A 26,506-nucleotide genomic window follows, 5' to 3' on the forward strand; every position below is an offset into this window, starting at 1 on the left:
CCTAGAGAGCTAGAAATTTTATAGTCTAAAGAATACAGCAAGCATCTAAATATATGACTCCTCTGCTTTGGATTAAGATTGCCTATAATTCTAGTTGAAATTGGAAAGATATTTTACCAAATTTGCTTCATATCAGTCATGCTGAGCACCGTCTGTCATGGCCCTGAACTGAGGATTCTTCCTTGTCTTGCTGGTCTGTGATTTATTTACTGAGTGCTGTTTCTCCCTGAGCCCATCTGCATCATGCTGACGTCTCCTCATCCACAGACCTTAGCTCTGGCTTCCAGAAGAATCACAGAGTAAAGAACTGTGTCTGTGGTTCCCAGCAGACGCTGGAGTCTGGACTGTGTGAACATACAAAGGCCAGGAATCCTGGAGCCTGGCAGCACATAGAGTGTGGGGGCACAGTAAATAGACCCTAGCCATTTTCCATGGTAGGGAATTTCAAGACGAGAATGAATTACTGTGGCAGCTTAGTTACATGTGGAAAATACAAGAGGGTGATAGAGTCATATGCTCTTTGGGGATGCAAGAAAGGTTGAAAAACCCCAAAAGCGTGTGTGCGTGCAAGAGAGTGGGAGTGGGGGGATCGATTTACCTCCCTTGTCAGCTGCTTACATACATCTCGTGGTTCTCTGGGGAACACGACAGCTAGCTGTTACATATGCAGCTAGCTAATGTGAAAAGTCTCTTGGTTGTCAAAAAATAGCCCACCAGGAAGACACAAACACTGCTTTGTTGATTGTCTAGGATTGTTACATTCCTTGAAAGCACCCAGTTCACAGTCATTCATTTGCCTTAGAAGACTGAGTACAGTGCATAGGGAGTCCTGCTCTGGCTGACGGCCTTGGCTGCTCAGAGCCATAGAAACATGGCTGCTAGTGGAAGGGCTGATGGAAGAACTTTGAGAAATGATGGAAATTCTACAGATTTAGTAGACCAGATTGCTTCCCTGTATCTTGTGAGTAGGAAGTGAATAAAGCTGTTCTGAAAGTCATGAAGGGCTATTAGCTACTTAAGCTCAGTCCTGACAGCAATCCCAAGAAGTTTGTCTGTGGAATCTTCACATTTTCCAGGCACCTTTAACTAAGAAGCTTCTCCCTTCTGGGAGCTCAACTTTACATCTTTCATGCTGCTCCAGCTCCTAGATGTCAGTGTCATGGAGTGCGCTCACAAGCCCTCCTCCCTCGCTGTTTTGTTTGTAAAAGCATAGTCACAGAGGCGCTTGCCAGAAGCGGTCTCAGAAATAGGTAAGAAATGAGCCATTGAGACCAAGAGAGCCCTGCGCCTGCTCCTCTCGCCTGGCCCCTTTGTCTGCCTGTACTCCACATTCTTCTGGTGAGCAGCAGCAGCAATGGCTAGGAGAGCTACCTAGTACCCCCAGGACTCTCTTCGTCTGCCCGCCAGGACTTGTGGGCTTCTCTCCTGCTGGCGAGTCTTTTTTTTTTTTTTTTTTCTGCTTTACTGCCTCTCTCAGTGATGTATCAGCTTCCATATAAGAGGGATCAGTTACTAGATAAATGCACACTATGCTCCTGCTGCTCCCAAGGTCTTCTTTCTTTGCTGCCCTTGAGTCTTAATGGGAAAGATTGTCTTTCTTCCCTCTGAACCCTCATTCCTCCATGGTGACATCGTCTTGTTATGATTCTTTTCCTGTAACCCAGCACCACTCAGGATGGCTTTGCGTTTCCTGTTTACTGTTGAGCACTGGCTGATGCTTCTCTTGCTTGCTGCCACTAGTTCTTTTTATTTAGATTTAATGGGTGTGGGTGTTTCATGTGCATATATCTGTGTACCGTGTGAGTGCCTGGTGCCCGCAGAGTCCAGAAGAGGGTGTTGGGGTCCCTGGAACTTGTTACAGCTGCTGTGAGCCGCCACGTGGGTGCCGGAAATTGAACTCAGGTCCTCTGGAAGAACAACCGGAGCTCTTAACTGCTGAGTCATCCATCTTCACTCTTCTTCCCCTAGGAGTTCTGGGTGCACGCTGTGTTGCTTGGGCTCCTTGTTCTCCTCACTAAGCAGGACAAGCAGCTGGTGCTGAGACTTGCTCTGAAGACTCCTGTTTGTTGGATGGCCTCACAGAGCCTCTTTGGCTCTAAAAAGAAAGAGATAAGAAAGGGCACCTTGCCTTCCAGTCAGCCTACTTTTGTTCCCTAGGCTGTAAGTTACTGAAACTCAGTTAACTGTTGCTACTACTCATTTGCTCCAGAGGAGCTTCTATTTGAGTTTTGTTTGGTGGCAGGTAACAAAGATCTAAATTCTTTTTCAATTTATTTTTGTTTTTATTCTATTGGCATCTTTCTCTTTTTTTTACTCAATAGGGGTAAGGTCCTACAACTCAATGATCTATACATTTTTTTTTCTTTTCTGCTTTCATTACCAGTCTGTGTTTAGATAGGAATAAGGAAAAGGGCAAAGAGAGAAAACAGTTCGAGCCTGCCAGGCCAGCTTGCCCCTTCTCATAGGGAAGAGACTTAGCCTCGCTCAGAGCCCTTGTATCCCTGCCCTGAGATGAAGCCCATGTGCGCTTACAATTATTAGGAAGCACGAGGTCACCAGGTGAACCCTAGCAACGCTGGCTGAGAAATTGAGATCCGCAGTGATGGAATGGCTCACCCAGCCACAGCACTGCCACAGAGTCTGCCTTGTGCTGGGTTCATCATGCTTTGGGATTTTTACAAATTCTCATAGTCCATGTGCTCTGTTGCTTCCTTATTTTAAAGACAGCTTCATTGAGATGTGGTTGTCCCATTTAAAGTAGAGAAAACAGTGAGGGGCTCTTCTTCAGGTCCTGAGGGTTGAAACAAAACCTTGACTGTGCTAAGCAAGCACTCTGCCACTGAGCTACACTCCCAGCCTTTGTTTGTCTTCATTTTATTTATGCGCTTCTCACGGGATAGCCTAGGCTGGCCTCAAACTCTCCATCTTCTTGCTTCTTCCTCTAGCGTGCTGTGATTATAGGCAGAGGACACCATGCCCAGCTACATTTATTTTTAAAAGCTGTCCTTTGAGGCTACAGCTTCTGGATGTGTCTAAACAGTACTATAATAATTGTGCTTTATATTAGTCTCATCTTCAAAAATACTGTGTAAATTTAAAAAGCTGTCTGCTTACTATACAGTTCTGATCCAGAATGAGAGGCTTTGCTGATTATGTGTGTTTGATTTCTTATTCATGAAATTTACTTCGTAAGAAAAACTATGTTTCTGTTACAAATATTTAATCAGGTTTTCTGTAACTGGTCCCTGTGTTTTGCCAGCGTAGTGATAAATCATGTACATAATAAAATTTTGGAGGCAGGCAAGATCCTAGTTGACTTCCAATTAAAGGAAAATAGGGGCTGGGCATGTGACTCAGTGGTAGAGTGCTTGTCCATCATGCACCAAGCTCCAGGTTCAAACCCAGAACCACACAGAAAAAAGTGGTAAAGAAATAACATTTTCAGTGTTTAAATCTGGAGTTAAAACAAAACAAAACAAAACCACATCCACTGAGGCATATAGCACACACATTATCACGCATTACAGGATTGCACTAAGGAAGCAGAGGCACGATGATTTCTATAAGATTGAAGCCTGAGCTACATAGTGAATTCTGGGCTCGTCGGGCTACATAGCAACAACTTGACTAAAAAATTAGTCATATCCACTTACCCTGGAATGAAATGGTAAATAAGAGACTTTACTTTCTATGAAGGTGTAGGTGCTGACTGCCACACTACCTCTAGACTGTTTCTCTGACTTCTTGGGGCACGCCATGTTGTGCTTTGTCTTAGAGTGTAGTTAGTGGTGCTTCTGGCTTTCGGGGTTTGGAAATAAGCTGTACAGCATTGAGGCCATCCAGAGCTGCACCATTCAGACACCCTCCGGTGTCCTCCTGCCCTTCCTTCCCGCCAATCCCATACCCATATTCAGTCCTCAGTACGCGGTGCTTAGGGCCCCTTGTTTCTTTTCCAAATGTGTGGAACTCAGGGTGGCTGCAAATTAGTAGAGCCGCTTCTGTGACTGTTCACCCAGGGTATCTGCTTACAAATGTTCTGCTTCCCTCTCCCTTCCTCCTTTTCCTGCCTCTTCTTTCTTCTCTGTCCTCACACTGGGTGACTGCGCTCACTTTGGAGGTAACAAAGTATTTTTTTTGTTTTGTTTGTTTTTCGAGACAGGGTTTCTCTGTGTAACTTTGGTACCTTTCCTGGTCTGTAGACCAGGATAGCCTCTATCTCACGAAGATCAAGATCTGTCTGTTTCTGCTTCCCACGGGCTGGGAAGGCCTGCACCATCACCTCCTGGCAAGTAACAAAGTACTTTTAAGGGCAGCTGGTGAAGAACTGACTCATGCGGATCTCTGTGAGTTCGAGGCCAGCCTGGTCTACAAGAGCTAGTCACAGTACAGGCTCCAAAGCTACAGAGAAACCCTGTCTCGAAAAAAATCAAAAAAGAAAAAAGAAAAGAAAAAAGAATTGACTTGTGAGCAGCTAGGCTATGGGCAGTGTTCTCTCATAATTCCCGTTTCTCTAAAACAGGATTGTGTGTTGGATTGCGACTTCCTTAAATGGTAGTGATGAGAATTAATAACCAATTTGAGGACTGAAGAAGGATCACAGTAGGCCTCATCCCAGGAACAGAGAACACGCTGTGCTCTTTGCCTTTTGCTTGAGGGTTTTGAGCTGCGCATTCTATTAGTAAACAGTATTTCTTTGCTTCTCAATTTTACAGAATTTTCCTTGGCATTTACTTAGCTCGAGGCCTTTGCATTATTTACTTTTCTGTAGCAGTGAAAGACCACCATGACCAAGGTGACTTAGAAGACCTCATTTGGGTTTATAGTTCCAGGGGGTTGTGTCAGTCACGTCCGAGAGGCGTGGCAAAAGGCAGGCATGGTGGCCGAAACAGGAAACTGAGCGACACACCAAGCATGAAGCAGAGAGCGGACTGTAAATTTACCAAGGCTGTGTGCTCTCAGAGCCCGCCCCCCAGTGCCATGCTCCCTCTAGCAAGGCAGCACCTTCTGCACCTCGCCAATCTGCACTACCAGCGAGGGACCCAAGAGTTCAAGTACTTGAGCCTATGGGGGCATTTCTTTTCCACATCTCCACACCCTGGGACAGGGTATAGAGACTAGGATGATAGATCTTGCTCCCAAGTCTCTTCACATGTACCATTTGAATGTCCACTGAAATCTACTACAGACCCTGTCACTTATCTTTCTGATACTGGCCTTTCTGTGCTCATTTCTGTGAGGTTAAAAAAGAAGACAAATGCAATAAAACACTATTTATTGCGAAATTCATGGTAACCTTGTTAAGAAATAGGTAAGGCATTTCATTATCTACGGATAATTAATGGTAACCAGGTGAACATTACCTTACTGGTGACAACCAACCTTCCTAGAAAGATCGGAAAGCAGCTTTGTCGTGGTTAGGTTACTGTGGTGACTGACATTTAGCTGTTGGTGGTAAACTGAGCAGTGGGCAGAGAACTGGTGGGAGGAGTTGGGTCTATTCAGGAAGAACATGTTCAAGCCTGGCTTCATTACAGATGCCAGATTGAGGAGTTCAGCTAAAGTACCAAGTACTGTGTAGTCTTGTTGATCTTTGGACCTGAGTTCCTCTGGCCAGCTATCTTGCAAATTGCATTTTATAACCCTGGGAGGCAGCACTAGAGAGATGGCAAGGGAAAGATCTTCCCTGGCCATCGACGGCTGCACCCTCTCTGCTTGGCTGATAGGGTTTGGGCTTCGCGGTTGTCTTCCTCCTGAGCTGCTGCCACTCCCATTGCCCTGTCTATGACTGCATAACTTTTTCTGCATATTATTTATGAACTTGAAGTTTCTCTGTAACATGCTCATCTGGTCTGCCTCTTCCATCTTACTGAGATTTGGAGGGTGGTGGCCTGCCTTTGTGTGTCTTTGACCTAAGAGTGTTCATCTTGGGCATTTACAATCAGTTCAGGGAGTGAGGGTTATTTTAATTAAACACCTTCCTCTTTCTTTTCCTCCTCCCTCCCCCTCTCTTCTTCCCTTTTTCTCTCCCTCCCTTTCTCTTTCCCTGCCTCCTTTCCTCTCTCCCTCCCTTCTTTCCCTCCCTCCTTCCCTCACTGGCCCTCCCTCCCTGTGTTTCTCTGTCCCTCCCTCCTCTCCCTTCCTCTCAGCAGAATCTTAACTCCATGTGGAATTTGCCACGTTAAAAAATGTATTTCGAAACATTCAGTGAAAGATATTTTAGACATTTTTAGGTTAAGTTCAACCTTATTTTAAACCATGCCTTTATTCTTCAGCTCTGTACAATTCAATGAGACTGGCTCCAGTTCTTGGGCTTGGCCAGGTTTCCTGTAAAGAGACAAGCAGTACATATGTCATGCTTCCCCCTCTTAGGAGCCAGGAAACTCTCTTTACAAGACAAGTGTAGATGACCCTTGTATAATTTAGCCAGACACTTCCTCATTGACTTCTCTGGCCTACACAAGAAAAGCAAGGAGTCAAGGCATTCGTATGCCTTCTACATTTCCAAAAGTGAAAGAAAATAAGAATACTTGTAAACCTACTATTAAAAGCAGTATTAAAATCAGCGTCTGCTTTGGGAACAAAACACATGCCGTGACCCAGTGGGTTCTCCTACTGTGTCTTGTAGCCTTTGGACCGCTAGAGAAAAAGAGTCAGGGAAAATCTGAAGCTGTAGCTCCAATCTGTTGTACTTTTTCCCTTATGGTACATGAGGTGGAGCCTAGAACTTTGTGCATGCTAGGCAGACCAGCCCTTTGTGCATGTTAGGCAGATCAACCCTCGCCCTAAACTCTGCTGTGTTCTCTTTTAGACACTGAGGATCTTCGATGTTGTAATTGTTTGTAAAAGAGGTTCCACGTCTCAAGAATACTTGCTTTTGTTTAATAATTTACTTTTATTTTATGTGCATTGGTGATTTGCCTACATGTATGTATCTGTCTCTGTGAGGGTATTAGATTCCTGGAACTGGAGTTATGGACAGTTGTGAGCTGCCATGTGGGTGCTGGGAATTGAACCTGGGTCCTCTGGAAGAGCAGCTGGTGCTCTTAACCTTCTTAACCACAGAGTCATCTCTTCAGCCACTCAGGAATACTCTTTAAAATATTGATTTCCTTTTTTGTCCCCAACTAATTATCTTGTGGATATTTTAGAATAATACCAAAGGATGTATCATCTATTGGTTTTGTTTTATTTTTTTCGAGACAGAATTTCTCTGCACAGCCCTGGGTATTGTGGAGCTCACTCTGTAGACCAAGCTGGCCTTGAACTCAGGAATCTCTTTGCCTCTGCCTCCCAAGTTCTGAGATCAAAGGTATATGACATCACACCTGGCTCTCATCTATTGTTTTGTATGGAAAGGGAAAAAAGGATTTAAAAAATACAATCACAAATCGTTCTAAATCAAAATCCTTCTACCCCTTTCTCCCTCCTCACACTCCCCATCCTCTTAGCAGATTAAATGAGCTGTGGTTGTAGAGAAAGGGAGAGATAGATAGAGTTGGGGCTCTTCCGTCTGGTAGGGTCATACACCATGCCATCACATTAAGCAGTGTTGTGGAGCCCTTTGTGGTCCACCTGAGCTAAGGAGATGACTACTGTTTCTTCCCTTGGGTGGCAGCTCCCATCTCTTGAATGTCCCCAGACCATTAGAGCTGCCATTAGCCCTTTGGAAGTTGACTCTGGATGTCCCCAGCATAGATCTTTGGAGTAGTCTTATGTGTGACTCACTCAGGGTACTTTAGCCAGAGCCTCTTCTGACCCCCATAAATTTCATATTTGTTCTTGGGGGCTCTGCACCAGAGAGGGAGGATCCCAGGAAAAGGTGAGGTTTCACTCTGGACCCAGACCTTTCTTAGGCACCAAGTCCTTTCTTCAAGTGCAGAGAGCAGTGCCTGTACCTGATAGCTGGGGTGTGCTCTCAGTATGTCCTGGTATCCCAAATAGGAAAGTTAAAGGGCTGTAGCAAGAGGCTGGTGGGGCAGAAGGGAGATAAATGTTTGTTCTTCTTGATAAGGAAGGGTGAGACAGTTGAATGAAAGAGACAGCATTTAATTCCCAGAGGGCAGGATTCTAGTGACACCTCTGCAGTAGCAGTCAGTGTGGTGGGGAGGGGGAGGGGTAGTCTTTTTGCTACAGAGCCTCCAGAGCGATTTATTCATCTGCCTCCTTCACTGTGATTTCCTTCTTTCAGCCTTCCAATCTCCATCACGGAAACCCTGCTTTTTATATGGGAGTTTACCCTGGTGGCTTGCCCGGAATACATTCTGAAGGATTAGTGTACACTGCATGGAGACTGGCCCCTATGCCCAGCACACGCTGGTGAATATTCATGCCGACACCTGGAAGGGTTATTTCTAAAAAGACAGCTCAGACAGAATACATTCCAAAGAGGAAATGTTTTCCTCTTGTCTTAGGATCCCTCCTCCAAGCAAATGTGGGAGGAGTGAGGGGGCGGGAGCTCGAGATAGTCTTCCTTTTCTTCAGCAGCAGAGAGGAGGGCCAGACCCCTTCCCTGCCAGCCTTTGCCTGGGCTCCAGCTCTGGGCAGAGCAGTGTAAGCGATTCTAGAGGGAAAAAGCAACCGTTCACTTAGCCTCTGGTCCTGTAACCCACACCGGTTTGGTTTAATCACGACTGTTGAGCAGTTAGGAAAGTTAAAGTTGTGCATGCTCATCTGAAAATGTTTGAATTAAAACTTGTGATCCCAGCTTTGAAAGTCTGGATCAAGAAACCTGTACTGAGTGGCCTGTGATCAAAGGAACCCAATTGAAAAGCTTAATTAGCCATTTTTCCTCTAGCCATTACAAAAAAGGAATCACATAAAATGTTGCTTATTTTCTGGCTTCTTGCCATTCTTCAAAAGATTAATCTTACAGCAACATATTAAATTGATTAATTATCTTTTGTTTATAAGAACTTACATTTAGTTCGCATCTTCACCTTTGTGTGCTGTGGAGAAGATGTTGCTATTATTGTTCTCATTAGTGTCTTTATTTTAGCGGTAAGTCATGTACCACATGGAGAGTCATGATTTATCACGCCTCGGCCTTGCCGCAGAATAAACTGCCATTGTGTAGCGCATGTGACTTGCTGCTTTGGTCTTGTGTTTCAGAGGGTTGCTTTCATGTGGACCTCACAAAAGAAGTTCAGAAAATGGATATGTGGGGAGGAAGCTTTAAGACAAGTAGATGTGACAGCCAGGCAGCTAGTCAGACTTTGATTATATAGAACATAGGAGAATCGGTACTGGCTACAGGAGGTGGGGCCAGGAAGGCACAACCAACACAGGTGGTAGTGAGAGACATCCAGGCCTGGACTGTTTTAAAGTCACTCAGCAAGTGCCCAGGACTTTGTAGATTGTGTCAGCTGGGGTAGAGGTGGGGACCCAGATCTGGCTCAGGTGAAGAGGTCAGGCTGGTAAGAAAGAGAAAGAGATGGGGATAACGTTACTGACTGTGTTGAGAGAGACAAGAAAAGGCAATTGCTAAGAGCAAAAATAGAGAAAGGACTTGATTGAATAGGAAGGGTTTGCCTTATACTTCATCTCTGCTGGGATGTTCTCTTGCCTGTAATATTGAGTCAAGTCTTCCTACCTTGTTTTGCCCTTCCATTCTTTTTCTCTCTTACCTGGTTGAATACAAAGATCTGCCTAGAGCTAAATTTTGAGTTTTCCCCCAGACACAAATTCTGTGAAGACTTGACCCAAGGGACTAGAAAGGAGCTGTGGAGCTTATTAAATTTCTTTTTGACTGTGTTTCTTGGTTCTGTGTGTAGGTTGTATGCATGTGAGCACACATTAGCATGTAGTCAGAGGAGGAGCAGACGAATAAAGTAAGAGATGAAATAGCAGTGAGTGGGCTGGGGCTGCAGCTCAGATGGTAAAGCACTTGCCTAGCATGCGTGAGGCCCTGAGTTCAGTCCCCAACATTGCCAAGAAAAAAGGAGAGAGGGAGGAGGAAAGAAGCAATGGGGTCTTATGAGAAATGCGGTTTTTCTGTAATTCATGTTCTTTCCCCCATCCTCTGTAGTCCTGCTCTGTACATCCCCTAAAGTGTTTGACAGACAGTTGAGCAGGTGGTGTGCCAGGGGCAGGTGCCCCCCGCCTTGGGAGCATCCTTTGGGTGGTATTATGAAGGAAATGGGGAGCTAGTTGAGTCTATTCCTCCCCTGCCTGTTGGATGGAGGCCCATGGTGTGACTATTTTACCCTATAGGGGCATATGTATTAAAGACTGGAGAAGTCAGGTCCCTAACACTTAGCTTATAAAGTAAGTCCCAAGCTCTTTGTCTGGTCTGTCTGTCTTACCTTCCCTATAATTTCATAGAATTTGGGGGAGGGAGGCAGGAAAGATCACACAAATGCATATGGCCTTTCGCTCTTAGACATACTGACTCTGGCCTTTTAAAGTCACAGTGGCACCTAATACTCTTCCCAAACAACGAAGCTGTAAGCGAGTTGGCTGAATGTCTAGGAAGCCGCTCCCTGTGCTCAGCCTCCAGCTGATCCTTTTCTGTGCCCGCTGAGAGCCCATCTCACTGATTGCATGTCTGCACCACGACGAGGAAGCTGCTGCGATCAGGGCAGATGGCCTTACTGCAGAGAGGGAACCTGAGAATGCCTAATTTAAACACCAGGAAAGATCTGCAAAAACTACCTACCTGCTTAACAAGTCCGTGCCCCAAAGGTTTGCAGCAGCATAAAGCTTCAGCTTGTCAGATAGCACAAGGCCAGCCAATGACCATTTGATGCCACCTTCTTGCCTAGGGAAGGGGCTATATTACAAAAGAGTCAGCTTCAAAATACAAGAAAGAACTTTTCTTCTGAGACCGTTGGCCTAGACATAGTTTTCCCATATTCACTGTTCTCATATCTGAGATTTTCAGGGCAGCCATTCGGTCTCTTTAGGCTCTTCAGAACATTGTAGCCTGGCTCTAGCCCCTGCTGAGACTCATTCTGAACTTAGAGTCCTCCAGCAACTCTGCTCTGCTGGGCCTCGCCCCCACCTGAGAAGCACACCATCCAGTGCTGTGGCAGCCAACAAGAAGGAGCCCTTCATCTTGGGGAAAAGCCCTGTTTCTCACTAGTAGAGTTGATTCTCTGGAGCCTGTTAGCTCCTCTGGCAGCTGTTGCCGACTGCCTGCCCCTTGCCAACCACAGGGATAGAAAGGTACCCTCACGTTGTGTCTGTGTGCTTCCCATTGCAGCCACAATAACTGGATTCTTCAATGAGTTACACATTCCCTGCTTGGTCGCAATACCTGACCTTTCCCAGATCCTCGATTCCACCAGTCTACCCCTCGGTCAAGAAGTGCTCAGCACTTTCCTGGCCCTTGGATCCTTGGCCAGGGAAGTGCTTAGTCAAGCTCACCGCACCCATGCTGGGTGGTTCTGAAGTGTGCTTGGTGATTAGCCAGTGCACAGTGCCTGCCCACAGAAGCCCCTCATTGAACCTATCCTCACCCCTTGACCTTGTCACCCCTCAGTCCTGCCATTCTCCTCTACAGAAACAGCCTGTCCTGTGACAGGAAGACCCTCATTCAAAGGGAGCTTTCCTCCCCTTTCTTCCTCTGCTTTTCCTGTTGTACCAAGTGTTGCTGCCCCCACGGTAGCATTCCATCACTCATTGTCACACGCCTTTGCTCCCGGTGTGCTCCGCTGGGAACCTAGCTCAGGCCCCTTTGATTCCAAGTGACAAAGCCAAGTAAAGATAACCTAAGCCATGAAGGTGGCTTCATGGTGGCATATCATGGTACTGAAACCAGACTTAGGAATTGGTCAGGAATAGCCCCACTTGTTTTCACTGTGTCCTGGCTCTGCTTCTGATACCTATGACTGCATCCTTCCTGGTACCTGTGATGAAAGAAGACCACCCTGGAATATCTGCCTCCTCATTATCTCATTTAAGTGAGCAGGGCCAATTAGCTAGACGCTCACTGCATCCTCCGGGTTGAGAAATGACATGTGATTAGCCCAGCATGGGTCTGTTTCCTAGGATGCAGCCAGGCCTGCAGGACAAACTGAGCCCAAGAACTCCCATACCTACTTTGAAATGGGGCTACTTCAAGCAGTTCTCAGAGAGGATGCCGTGCAGTATACAGTCATAGCAAACCCTCCATTGCATATGCAGGGGATTATAAACTGTCAGAACATAGGAGCCTGGAGAAGCCATCAGAGACGGATATTGAAGTTCACAAGGGGGGAACAGGAAGATAAGTAGATTCAAAGATTTATCTAACAGTGCTTAGTGCTTGGTAGATAATTTTTGAATTATTAAATGAAAGACAACTATTTCTAAAGAACCTAAGGGTTCTTTAAGAATATTATATATACTTTTTTGAGGCTATAAATGTCTTTGACAGAAAATTTATAAATGAATTCTATAAGTTATTACGTTGCTAATAGCCGAGTAGTTGATCTTGCTTTGGTTGCTTGTTTTCCCCAAATGAGGAAACTTAGCAACAGCAGCAGTGTGTTAGGTCCCCATGTCTTCCAGCAAGGCTGCCACAAACGGTAGGCAATTAGGTACAAGCAAACAGGCCCTTGCTCCTGGTCTAAAGGCACCAATTCAGGGGAGAAACTGTTGATCTCTTCTGTTAGGCTTCAGCCATTGTTCACAGTCTGGCATGGAATTAATCCCTTAAGAAAGGGATGAAAAAAAATGCCATTCAGCACAACATAGTTTGTCATCGCATGCATAATGCAGGCTTTCCAATTAGAATGCTACAATTTGGAAACTTTCTTCACAGACTGATGAGGGAGCAATTATTTTAAGAAGGGAAAACTCAGTCCACTGGGTTTGCCTCCAGTCACTTCTAACTCTGGCCACAAAGACAAGAGTTTTGAAATCATATTCACTATCGAATTTTATATCAAAACACCAGCATGGAGAGCAATTAGTTGCTGTAAACTGAGCCCCGGGTAATCGATGGTATGCAACCAGCCATTTATGGAAGATGTAAGCAGAATCACATCTGCTAATCAATTTTTTTAAAACCAGCACTTCCCTGCTTTTCGGGCGCCCCCACTGTAAGGATAGCCGGAGATGGGGGAGACAACATGTAATGTCACCAGACATTTCACACGGCGCTCATTAGATGTTGAGCTCTGGGGCAGCCATTCATAGGCCTGATCTGCACTGGTGACTCTCCGGTGGGATAAAGTCAGCCTCTTTGAAAATGGCTTCTGATAATGGGGTGGAGGAGGGAGGGGTATGTTTGAGGAGCTCATCTTCTTTAAGGTCATGAGGAGTATCTCTGCTGGGTGATCACACTCTGCAAACATTCCCAGCCAGATTACAAGCCAGAAATGTCTCTATGCTGTCAGTGCAAATCCCTAAGAACAGACTTCGCAGGCAGACAAAGGAGCGAGTGAGGGGAAGGTGGTGGGGCTTTACACTGCCTAACAAGAACCCGTAGACAGGAAGGAGACTGAGCCAGCTTTTCTTTTAGGGTTTTAAACTGTACTTGCTTTTTCAGTTGAATCAACAAAAGGATTTTATTCCTGATGAAGCCTAAGTTCCAAGCAAATAGGTACCCTGGTACATGAATTTGAATCCCTCTGAAGCTGCACATGCAGAGGACAGAGCTCTACACTTGATAACCTGCCATCCGTCAGTGTCCTTCCCACTCAAGAGTCACCGTGACCCTGCATTCCCCAGGGGCTCCTAATAGAAGAATAGAAAGGAGATGTCTCAACCAGTGTGTACTCTTGGCTGCTATTCAGGAAAGAAAAAAATTTAGGCTAGGAGAAATTATTGAGGTAAAGATCGATGGACTAGGCTAATAAAAATTAATATCTTTAGCATGCCAACTATGATAGGCAGTGAATTAATACCCTTTAGCTCTGGAGGACATTTTGTAAGTCATTAACAATAGGATAAATATAGAAAATACACAAAATATTCAAGTTCAATGATAAGTTTAAAAAAATCTCTGCAAATTAATGAAATGTGTTTGCTGTGTAACAGCAGCAGTGTTTCTGATTGTCAGTGAGACGCTCAGAACTGGGCGCTGGCTAGAGTCTGCTGGCAGCACAGCCTGTTACAGATTTCTGTTGGAGGTGAGGGAGAAGAGAGGTGTATAGTTGTTCTATGATACATACCACAGGCTCAAAATAAGAGTGATTTTACAAACTTTTACAAGGGAAGTAGTGGATTTAGCTAGGAATGTTTATTAAAGAGTTATCCTAACAGTGAAATATTATTAACTACTTAAACTTTGTTTACTAAGGGACTGATTAGATGTGGGGCATCTGTAGAATGAAATGCTGTGCTGTCAGTACCTATGGTATAGATGATGTAAGACATGACCTTACAGGTTCCCCTCACTCCCCAGGGTTTCTCTGTGTAGCTCTGACTGTGTAGACCAGCCTGTCTCTGCCTCCCGAGTGCTGGGATCGAAGGCGTGTGCCACCGTCAGTTGACAGGTAGTGCTGACGTCACTCTAGGAGTCTCTGAGGACGCCACCACACTCATAATTGGTCCTCTCAGTCTTGTCCCCATGTCTTGTACCCTCAAGGCAGTCTCTTTCCGTGGACCATTTTGAGATCTGGTTAGATTCTGCCTCACAGGGACCGAGTGTGTTAATTGGGTACTCTATCAGCACTGACTCATAGTTACCTGGAACTATAGGTGCTTGGAACCCTCTGGTTCTCCATTCATAATTCCAAATCGTAGTGATAGAGCCAGGCGTGGTGGCACAGGCCTTTACTCAGGAGGCAGATATCTGAGTTCCAGGACAGCCAGGGCAACACAGAGAAACCCTATCTCCAGAAACAAAAACAAAACACCCCAAGCATCCTAGTGAGGGTTGTCTTGAAAGAAACCTGTTGTAAGCTGTGAGGTGAGGAGAACAGTTAACTTGAGGCTCCCTCATCTGTAATAGTGAATGGCTGTGTCCGAAACAAAGAACTGAAGGGAAAGGAGCTGGGCCTTTGGCACAGGCCTGTCATCCCAGGGGCTCAAGGCCTGAAAGGCCTAGGACTACTGAGTGAGAGTTCAAGGTCAGCCTTGGCAACTTAGCCCCTGCCTCAAAGGCAGAGTAAGAGGGCTGTGACCATAGCTTAGTGATAGAACAGTTGCCTAGCCCTCAGTCTAATATCCAGAGACAATCACAGGAGCAGTAATTCTTTACAGTAACCTTATATGTGAGACAGAACTCGTGCAAGGATTTTCACTGGCTGTAATCACAGGATTAGAGAAGACACTAGGAATGACAGTTATGGAGTGATAGGTTAGAGTAGAAAATGATCCAGATGCATAAAGTGGGAATAACAGCAGTACTTGCTGGGGATTACAGACCTGGGTTTTGATCAGGATGCCAGGTTGGAATCCTGCATCACGCACATGCTGACAATGAGCTTAGATAAGGCACTTAGAGCTGCAAGGCTCACTTCTACCATTCATATAATGTGAGGAGTGCAGTCATGCTTGCTAAGAGGGGAGATATTCAGGTGGAGATAATAGAGCAGACTGTGCAGAGCACTTGACATGGGTCTGGTCCACATAAGCATTAAAGAAACGTTGGCTCTCATGATTATTATTGTTACTGCTGTTTGCCCAGCTGATGTCCCTGAGCACTGGCTCCAAGTGACATGCTGTTCCAAGCTCTGGGTATCGAGAAACTATTTAGACATGGGTACTGCCTTCAGGGTGCTCACTGTTGTAGCTGACTGGGGCACATGCATCCAACTTCCTGTTAAACAGTGTGATAGTGCATCTGCTTTGTTTAGACAAAAACGGCTGAGATAGTAGAAATCAGAAGCCAAATACAGATCCCATATTGAAAGACTCGGATTCTGTTTTTAACTGAAGAACCGCACATGTGAAATGTGTGGCTCACACATCTTTCGTGCATAGCCTGATGAATATTTACATGTTCCTGCAGCCATGTGGCTGCCACTGGGAGCAAACTAGCACATCTCTGGCCTTCTAGAAGGTGCCCTCATCCCATTCCTCAATCAGTACCTTCCTTAGAAGTAAGTTATTCTGAAACCTAGGTAAGTGCTTTCTGACTGAACTTGATGAAAGTGGACTCCTAGTCCATCGAAGTTTTCATCTGAGCAGAAAGAGGGCTCAGAGCAGAACCGAGATAGTAAGTTCCCAGATACTGAGTATGTTTTCTGGTGCATTTGGCTCTCTCACGCTTGGGGTCCTCATAGAACATTGATTAAGATTTTATTTGTTTGCATAAAAGAGCACAGATTTTTTTCTTGTCAGTTCCTTTAAAAAAATACAAAAGAAAGCTATTTACATCGCATTTGCTTTGTATTGGGTATTGTAAGTAACTCGAGGATGATGTGAATTATGTAGAAGGCCAGGTGGGCTGTTAATAGCCCTCTGATCACAGCACTGGAGACGCTAAGCAGGGGGATTGTGGGCTCACTGGCCTAGCCTACACCACAAGACTTTGTGGAGGATGCCCACACACAGACTCATCTTTATACTTGTGTATGTCTATCTACATTTATGAATTTGTGTTCACCTATGTCAGGGGTATGTGAGAATGGATGACTGCATAGATTTTGTATATATAAAATATATATGTAAGATGTCGTGTTACTGAAGGACTTGAGTAGCCAACAGACTTTGGGGGGTGGGTGCTAGGACTAGTCGCTTATAGGTGATAAGGGGTAGCTGTATTCCCACATCAGGAAATTTTACCAGGGTCACACGGAAACGTGGTAAAAGTGAGTGCTTGTTAGCACCGTGGGAAAGCACTTGTTCCCTGAGCAGTGGTTCTGGGATGTTATCCTCAGCTAGCTCCGATGCTGCAGCTGAAAGCTGGAGAGCCTGAAAGGATGACGGGAATGTTCTCCCTTCTAAGCCAGTCTGAACCCCGCTGCCATGGGGACAGAGGTCCCCTGGGATTGGGTGGTTAGGGAAGCAGACTTCCAAAGAGCTGACCCACAGCCTGACCCCAGCCTTTCTCTTCATGTGTGCATTGAGATTCACTTCTTTCTTCAGCCTGGATGCAGGACGGGGCACAGTGGACAGGGAGGGATGACACAAGGCCTCATGACAGTTAGGATGCAAACACAATGTAATGTCTTTTTCTTTGTTCAGGTTATTACTCTGGGATTGTGACGATCGAAGCTACAGTTATTACGTTGAGGTTTCCACCAATCAGCAGCAGTGGACCATGGTGGCTGACAGAACAAAAGTGTCCTGCAAGTAAGTAGCATCCTCTCGATTGCAGGGGCAGCCCTCTGGAGCTCAGAGGCTTCTGAGAAGAATGATGCGGCCACCAGGGAGGTGCGGTGCAGTCCCATGATCCTTTGTTTCCGTTTTGACTGTTAAGAATTTACATGAGATTTACTTGCCGTGCCCAAATAAGCTTTACTTGTGAACTGAACTTGGAAATGACTGACATGTCCAAACAGGGAAAGGAAGAGTTTCCTGTGTGGTCCTCCCTCCGACCTCCAAGCCCCACACTACCCTTTTAGGGGGTTTTTACTTCCTAATAGAATTTGACTTCACTGGTTACTGTGGACTCTGTCTTACTCCTTACCTCGTGCTGGTCCTCATACCAAATCTTACCTCATCCAGTACCTAAACTAAGCAAGGCAAGCTATGAGCCTTAGGCTCTTCACAGGCCTTTGGCATTGGCTCTCTACTGAGCTTATCTGGCTGTGGGAACACCTAGAAAAAAAGAATTCTGTGGGTTCTGGCCATCTTTAGCCATTATACATGAAGAGAGCTTGGTGCCTTCTTAGGGGAGAGTTTCTTCTGGGAGACAGAGCACAACAAAGCTGAGACTTCATCTTTAAAAATCAAATTACAATTCTATATTAGTCAGATTTCCGTCCCCATGACACAGTGCTGAGAAACAGGTTACTCAGAAGGAAGGTTTAATGGCTTGTGTTTTAGAGGTTCCTGCCCATGATCATAAGCTTTCCAAGTGGCCTCTGGAGCTGGAGGGAAAGAGGCGCAGGGACCCCAGTGTCACCTTCCAGGTCACCTCTGGTTACCTCACTTTCTTTCACTAGGTCCTGCCATCACCTCCCAGTACCACCACAGGCTGGTGACCAAACAAATCTTTATATGTGGACCTTTGCGGGACATTTTACGTCTAAGCTCAAAGTGTGCAATGGAATGGTTTTCAGGACACTCACAGAATTGTGCAGCCATCACTAGCTGATGTTCTGCAGCAGCTTTATTATCCCCCCCCCATAAACCTGTGTTCCTCCAACTGCCCCAGCATCTAATTGCTTTCTGTCTCTGAATTTGCAAAATATGGGAGGCCTCTGTAAGTGGAATCATATACTATATGACCTTTTATCCTCAGTTTCTTCTCCTTGGCGTGTTCTGTTCATCTTGAAGATGAACTGTATCAGATATGAAGATTTTCTTTTGTCTGGGTGAATAATATTCTAGTGTGTGACCTTATTTTCTTTAGTTGTTCATCCTAACAGATATTTGAATTGTTCTTTTCTCTTTAGCTTTAATGAATAAGGCTGCTTTATATATTCCTGTAGAGGAGAGCGTGTGAACATAATGTTTAAGTGGTCTTGGGTATATACGTAGGAGTAAAATTGCTGCATGGTATTTCTTTTTTTTTTTTTTTTTTTTTTTTTTTTTTTTTTTTTTTTTTTTTTGGTTTTTCGAGACAGGGTTTCTCTGTGGCTTTGGAGCCTGTCCTGGAACTAGCTCTTGTAGACCAGGCTGGTCTCGAACTCACAGAGATCCGCCTGCCTCTGCCTCCCGAGTGCTGGGATTAAAGGCGTGCGCCACCACCGCCCGGCTTGCATGGTATTTCTTAGTGGCATGAGTATGACTTGATGACAGTGTTGGACTCTGTTCGCCGTCAGCAGCACTCCTGTCAGAATGACTGGATTTAACTTTTTGAAGAACCGCTGAGCCATTTTGCATGGCCTTCAGCAGCATGTGAGGGGTCAGTTTCTCACTCCTGCTAGCCTTGTCATCTGTGAGCCGCAGTCAATCCCAGGGCAGTGAAGCAGGCCCCCTTGAGGCTTCGGTTTGCAGTTCTCGTGGCTGATGCTGCTGGGTGTCTTTTTGTGCACTTATTTGGCTATAATTTCTTTTCTAATGTCTGTCTCTTTGGTTGATTGGTTGGTTGCTTGCCAGAATTCTGCTAGGTAGTTGCTCTTACTGCGCTATGCCCCTGGTCCATGATTTCTTCATGCCGTTGATGACAGTATGTTAGATTCAGTGTTCACACCATCAGTACTACTATTAGAATAGTTACCACACGGAGTGTTTTATGGTGAAGTTCACACTCAGGGTTATAACAGATAAGCTTCAGTCTTTAACCAGCTTCATGTAACAGTGTGATTAACAGTTTACTTGAGTGTTCCTGCTTGTTCCATGGCCTCTGCTTGTGGGTTCGTCATTGTTTGGAGGCTCAGCAGGGTCTTCTGCATGTAGCAGATACAGGTCATGGAAGCAGAAGGAGAAGTTATAGCTGGTTCTCAGAAGCCCTGGCTTGCACAGTGTGCATTCCTGCTATTCACACACCACTGGGGACAAAAGCAGCCTTTCTGCTCTAGTGTGCCTGGACCGCCACTTCTTAGGGAGCATGAATCTTGTGAGCACCTTGGCCACGATGCAGGAAAATAAACCATTATTTGCTTACTAGTATTCCAGTACTTTCATATATTGTATCTCATTGTCTGAATACGGGGTGCTTAGTGGAATAGTGTCCTCATTTTTATAAAAGAGAAGAAGCATCTTTCCCAAGGAGCAGAGGTCAAATTTTAGTCGAGCACTCTTTGCCACTTAGCCCTGCTTACAGTATCCAGGTATTACTGAAGAACACACTAAACCACCCTGGGAGGAGAAGCATGAAAAGGCAGCAGGGGGCAGTATCTTGGTCCCAAGCTGCTGGAACCCTTTACAAACAATGGCATGCCTCTAGACCCCATGAGCCACCTGCTGCATCCTCTCTTCAGAGCCAGCTGTTGAGCACAGCTCATCATCTTTGGCATTATTGACAGTCCCCTCTGTCGTTTGTACTTCTCTTTGTAAACCTCCATCCAGGGAGCTCCATAAGCCTTCAACAGGAGCATAGTCAATTCTACGCAGATGCCTGTCCTCGTGGTTTGTATTGAGCTCACTGGGGTTTTGTTACTGAGAAACGCCTCTGTGTACAGATTTTCTCAATGCCTTTGCATGGCCATCAACATCTTATTGGTTTGTTGCCGTTAATTGATGAACTTAAATAATTGACAAGATTTCCACTTCGATGGTAGCACTCAGGTTTTCCAGTAGCATTTTACATATTAATAAGCTGTGGATGATTCATCAGAACAAAAGAGAAGGGAAAGGAAGGCAAGATTCTTTTGACTCCATTAGAATCTGTGGAACCAGTGGTTATGATTTTATATTTGTAGATGAAGTCTCACCCCTACCTTTAATGTAATCCTTAAGAAGATGTGCAGACAGTTCTCTTATGTGCTTCTCTTTTAAAAGAGAAGGTTCTTTTAGCTTCTAGAGCTGTAGCTTGTTCTTACTGAGAGGTAGCATGTGTAGGGTGGTCGGGTACACAGAGACTTTAGCCCTTATATGCTTGCCCTGCTCTTACTTGCTTTCAAGATGAAGGATCCTTCCTATGGTAATAATCATGCTTTGGTATTGATAGTTTTGAAAAAAAATTGTTTGTACCTCTTGTTCTTCTCATGTTCTACCCGTGAGCCCTCAGACCTTACATTCGAATTGTGGTTCTCTTCCTCCGCTCTCCTCTAGATTATTGAACCCTAATCTTTTCTAAGAAATGCAAGCAGCACGTAGAACATTAAACAACAGGGAGATGTAAGTGGAGAGCAAAACGTGACCTTGGCATCTTCCTGCCCACTCCTCAGAGTGGCAAGCCTTTGACTTGCTGTAGGGTTTTTGTTTTTGTTTCCTGCCGACTTGAATACTGTCAGCAGCATCTTATTCTTAATTCATTTGCCAGCTTTATTAACTTCCTACTCACGTCTGGATTATGTTTTCTTTTTAGTTCTACTTTAATGTAGCTTTTTAAAAATAAACAATATACCTGACTTGTACTTTCTGGACCTTTAAGGACAGAACCTCTTGACTTCCCACTATGTTAACAGATAAATGGATACCCTTTGTTTTACTCTGACTTTCCTACTTCTCATTTTTGTCTTTCTTTTCTTTTTCCTCCTCCTATCAGCTGTTTGACCGCATTAATATTGTAAAGGTTTGTGATGCTTATTTTTGCTATAACTTGGAGATAACTTCCTGTGTGGCCTCAAAGACCCTTAAATGGAAACCCCTGAGAAGTCGTCGTGATGTTCTGGTTATAGAAACAGTGTCCACACAGTATCTAGTCCCTGCTCAATGTGGGAAACCCCACATTGCACCTCTCAGTTCATGGCCTCCTGAGAAGAGCTGTGTGCTGGGTTCCAAACAGATGGATGGGGCTTTCTGGGAGTGCTCAGAATGGTTCTACTGCTAAGGAGTTACCTGTTAACCAGCTTTTTGTTGCCCAAGGTTCCTAATCGGATAGTTTTGCTATTACCAAAGCTTCTGAAGCTTGCTGTTCACTCATTGGCTAATTCTGGGCAAATGCTTCCTAACCTACTCAGAGCTGTGACTTAAGATTTCTTTTCTTTCCCATCTAGGTTGGCTTCTCTTCTTTATTTTCTTCTTTCCTCCCTTTTTTCCTTCCCTCTATTTCTTCCTTCTTTCTTTTTCTTTCACTCCTTCCTTCCTTCCTTTTCTTTTTCTTTTTTTTATAGAGCATGATTAAGGGTTAACAAAATCCTTTCTCTGTGAGTCGAGATATTGACCTTGGACCCGGTTCCCTCCCTTTCTTGATCCATTGTCCCCAAACCTCACAGAAGTGGAATATTAGCTATGCTGTTAAGTGGCATTGCTTATGATAAAAAAAATTATCCCTGGCCCATAAATAGCCTCTGGCCTAGGAGGCTCTAGGTATGCAGTTAGAAGCTCCAGCTAGGACTCCTAGGAGCAATGACTTTGTAGCTGGACATGCCCTATTCTGGGACAGAGCTCATGGCTGTATTTGTACAGCTCATTGCCTTGTATTTGTAGTGTGAGGTTTACCACTCAGGGTGTCCACCTGCCTGTTACTACGTATCACGTGCAGGACACACAGTTGTGTGCACTGCTAGTGCTGTCCTAGTGGTTGGTTGCTTTTCCGTTCTCTCTCATAGGTTACCTTGGAGCCTAGTATACTTGTTTGGTCTTTTGAGTCTGAACACTTAATTTAGATTGTTATGCCCAGTCCATGAGGACCCCAAAAGACCACCAGGGAGACCAACTCACTGAAATGGAAAAGCAAGGTTTATTGTGTGTACAATACAAGCTGGCAGGGACCTCGTCAAAGCAACTAGCACAGCAGCGGCAAGAGGTGGTACCCCGCCCTTCTAGAGGGCATTATTTAAAGGCAAAAACCAGAAAAGTTACATTAGCAGGGTGTGTGCTGGCGGTGGTCCTATCTACAAGGTTGGAACGTTAGGAATTTCCTATGGATTGTCTGTTCCTGGGTGGTGCCTGGGTGGTCTCAGTTTGTGGTCTTTATGGAACCAGATATTGCCTCAGGGTAAACTATTGAGACTTAGACCTCTATTAAGCTTGTCATGACTGGACCCTACAAAGATCTTTGATAGACATTGTATAAAGTAAACCTTGTAGATTAACTTTTTTTCAGAAAAGGTATGTCAAATTCAGAGAATAAGAATTTTTACATGTCTGCATCACAGTTTGACATGGGATTGGATTCCTCCAGAAGTTTCCTTCCTGTTATAAACTTCTGCTTTTCAGGAGCTGCAGAGGTGGCTCAGAGGCTAAGAGCTCTGTCTGGTCTTCCAGAGGTCCTGAGTTCAATTCTCATCAACCACATGGTGGCTCACAGCCATCTGTATCGAGATCTGGTGCCCTCTTCTGGTGCCTAGACAGAACACTGTATACATAGTAAATAAATAAATCTTACAAAGAAAGATTCATTCAGCCTTTCAGAACCTTGGACTTCCTGCCACTTAGCTTCAAATGCTGCTGAAGCAGGATCTGCTGCTGACCCAATTTTTGTTTCTTGTCAAATCTTATCTTCCCCTGTAGAGTGTCTCTTCATCCTTGAGGTGCTGAGGACTCACAGTGCTTTGGCTAAACTGGCCGTCCATCCTGCACAGGTGGCTTTCTTTCGGAAGTCTGTCTAGTTCACAGTGCATGGCAGAAGAGTATGTTACCGCCATTCTGTGAAAATTCCCTGCAATCTTCCATTTGGCAGCGTCTCCTCTTCCAGGTTGCATCACCTCTGTTAATGCATTCCCTTGGTTGCTGCTTTTGCTTGTTCTTTTGTTTTTTGACTTTTAGTTACAATTATTTTGGGGTTATGCATGCATGTGAAGGTCAGAGGGCAACTTACAGGAAGGAGTCCATGAGGGGAACCCACCATGTAGGTCTGGGAGATCCAACTCAGGTTCTCAGGCTTGCCAGCAGATCCTTAACCTGCTGAGACATCTCACTGACGTTGTTTATTTAATGTGGGCGCTCACTAGGCAGGTAGCCCTGGCTGCATTGGAACTTAACTATGTAGACCAGGCTGCCCTCAAATCTGTGATAATACTCCTGCCTCTTGAGTGCTAGCTAGTACAACAGATGTCAGCCATCATGCCTGCTTTCTCTTTGTACTTTGAAGCCACATTAGAGGTTTTCAGAAATAGAAAAAAGCAAAAATGTATGTAGTGTGTGTCGTCTTATATCTTAAGTCCCCCAAGTGACCTTGCCTGACTCCCTTAGGGTCAGCCATTGGTAGTCCAGTGCCTTGAATTGCTTTCTGTGTTTTTCTCTGCCTAACTTGTCCCTCCTCTCTTCCCACCTCCATCCCCCAATCCACCACTCCTCCCTTTCTATTCAGAAAAGGGCAGGCCTCCCTTGGATGTCCACAAAATACAACATATCAGGTTGCGGTAGGACTACAAGCACCTCCCCTTGTATTAAGACAGCCCAGTATGAAGAGTAGGTTCCCGAAAGCCAGCCAAAGAATTACTAACAGCCCTGCTCCCACTGTTAGGAGTCCCTCAAGTGGGCCAGATATATGTAGAGGGCCTAGGTTGGTCCCATGCAGGCTCCCTGGCTGTGAGTTCAGTCTCTGTGAGCTGCAATGAGCCCAGGTTGGTTGGTTGGTTTTGTGGGTTTTCTTGTGATGTCCTTGACCCGTCTGGCTTGTACAGTCCTTCCTCTCTCTCTTCAACAGGATTCCCCAAGCTCGGCCTAATGATTGGCTGAGGGTCTGCATCTGTTTCCATCCGTTACTGGATATGAAGCCTCTCTGATTACAGTGGGGTAGGCACCAATCTATGAGTATAGCAGAATATTTTTAGGCATCGTTATGTTTACATCCATGCATCACCCCCCCCCCCCCCGTTCTGTTTGGGCTATCCAGCTTCTGGGTCCTAGTGCTCCAGGCAGTGTCAGGGCTTCCTCTTACGTCATGGGTCTCAGGCTGGACCATGGCCAACTCCCATGGTTGGCCACCCCCAAAATCTCTGTGCCGCCTTTACCCCAGCACATCCATAGGCAAGATAGAGTATAGGTCAAAGGTTATGTGGCTGGGTTGGTATCCCAGCCCCTCCCCTGGAAGTCTCCTCTGGTCATTGTTAGGATTATGCTGGCCTTCCCTGTCACCTGGTAGGATGAATCCAGACAGTACTCTGTCCCTTTAAGAGATAAGCTCCACCCACTCCCAATCACTCTTGAGGCCAGCTCCTGTCTAGGCCCCTCTTTTCTCTCTCCCTGCTGTTTTGAAGAGATAGCTCGCTCCTCTCTCGGTGTCTCTCTGTCTATATCTCTCCCTTCCTCCCCACTATCCTCCCAATACTCTCTTCCTAAATAAAACTCCGTACTCTCCGAGCTCTCTTTGCATGGCATGTTCTGTTTCTCCACCCGCAGTGGAACCTGCCAGGGTCACATGCACCGTATCTTACAGCCACAGGAGATGGCCTGTCCAGGCTATATAGCCACTATTGCTAGGAGTCTTAGCTGGGGTCATCCTTGCACTACCTCACCCCGAAATTCGCCCCCTTTCCAGCCATCTCTTTCAGTACTCTCCCCGACCCCCCCACCTGATTCACCATCCATCCCTAGTCCACCCATGAAATCTCTATTTCCCCTTCCTAGGGAGATCTGAGTCCCTTCCTTGTGCCCTCCTTGTTACCTAGCCAATTTTCACATATTTCATGGAAAAATATTTTTAGAAAAAGCTCCATTTGAGGAAGCTTTTTCCTCGCTGCAGACATAATACTGCATAGCTGTGTGCCCTTGCCTGCATTTGCATAGCCTCGGCCGGCCGGCAAAACCACCTGTGTCTTCCCTGTCAGCACGAAGTCAAGGCAGTGAGTGTTATGTGGAGCTCCGTGGGTACTTGACACCAAGGGCCCAAGCAGCACCCTCCTCCCAGCCCTCTTGGAGGGCCTGCCAGCCTCCCAACTGAGGCTTGCTTAAGGCTACCGTTTCTATAGCACTCTGCTATGAAATCTACGCCATGACTTCCCCAGGAAGACCTGCCTGGGGCTCCCCTGGCCTGCTCCTGCTCTCCACATGGTGACATCCCCATCTGAGTAGCTCTGTGCCCTAGCTGCATGTCAGGCACTCAGACCCCAGGAAGCACATGTCTGTCTGTCTGTCCTGGGCTGTTTCTCTAACTGCTGTTTACTCACTGGGAATCTGAGAAAGAGCAAGTGCTTCCCTGGCTGAGGGCAAGAGGACATTTTAGGGTGGAGAGTTTCAGGCACAGAGCCTCGAGAGTGTGGTGAGGAGGAAAAATAGCTCATTTAGACCTAGTGACTTGCTTTGCCCTTAGCTTTTCTCCATATCTCCTTCCCATTGGTGGTGACAAAGCTAAGAAAGCAATTCCCACCTATTTTATCTCTTAGCCAGAATTCAACACAACAAAAGCCTTGAGTTAATTCTAGGAAGTCATGGCTAGCCATGCTCATTGTCACAAACATGCCAAAAGGCAAGTCTTTTTTTTCTTTGATTTTATTTGTTTGAATGTCTTGCCTGCATGTACACCATGCAAGTGCTCAGCTCCCGCAGAGATCAGATCCTTGGAACTAGAACTACTGGAGGTTGTGAGCCACTATGTGGGTGCTAGGAATCGAACCCAGGTTCTCCACAAGAGCCAAACATGCTGTCTACCACTGAGCCATGTTGTTAGCTGCAGCAAGTGGGATTTGATGAGGGTAATATCTTCACCATTGCTGCTGCTGGGGAGAAGTCCCAGTCAGTGGCAGGCTCAGTTTTCGGGAAAGGCTGTGCCTGAGACTCCGCTGCAAATCCAGGTTCCTCCCTCCTCTCGTCCCTGCCGGTTTGCACTAGTGAGCATGTTTACTCCTTCCCTCTGTACGTGTGAGCCAGTTAATGGGTGCTGGCTGTGTAATTGTCACTTTCAAACAGCTGGATGAAGAGTTTAGTTTCTCTCTTCATACTTAATTCTGTTTTTTTTTTTTTCACACTTTAACAATAATGAAAAAGCCAGTCATGTTCTTTCCCTTATTTTTTAAAGGGCAAATTCTGTTGT

The 26,506-nt window shown here is 45.5% G+C and overlaps 1 protein-coding gene across 1 annotated transcript in view; it reads left to right on the top strand.

Annotated features, from left to right (window-relative positions):
- Btbd9 (BTB domain containing 9) overlaps window positions 1-26,506 on the top strand; it is a 365,934-nt gene that overhangs the window by 282,827 nt on the left and 56,601 nt on the right. Inside the window, exon 9 of the mRNA XM_057794462.1 lies at window positions 17,059-17,166. Coding sequence (XP_057650445.1) covers window positions 17,059-17,166 — 108 coding nt within the window. The remainder of the gene's footprint in view (window positions 1-17,058; window positions 17,167-26,506) is intronic.

This window comes from Chionomys nivalis, chromosome 19 (genome assembly GCF_950005125.1).
Source record: "Chionomys nivalis chromosome 19, mChiNiv1.1, whole genome shotgun sequence".
Taxonomy (NCBI): domain Eukaryota; kingdom Metazoa; phylum Chordata; class Mammalia; order Rodentia; family Cricetidae; genus Chionomys; species Chionomys nivalis.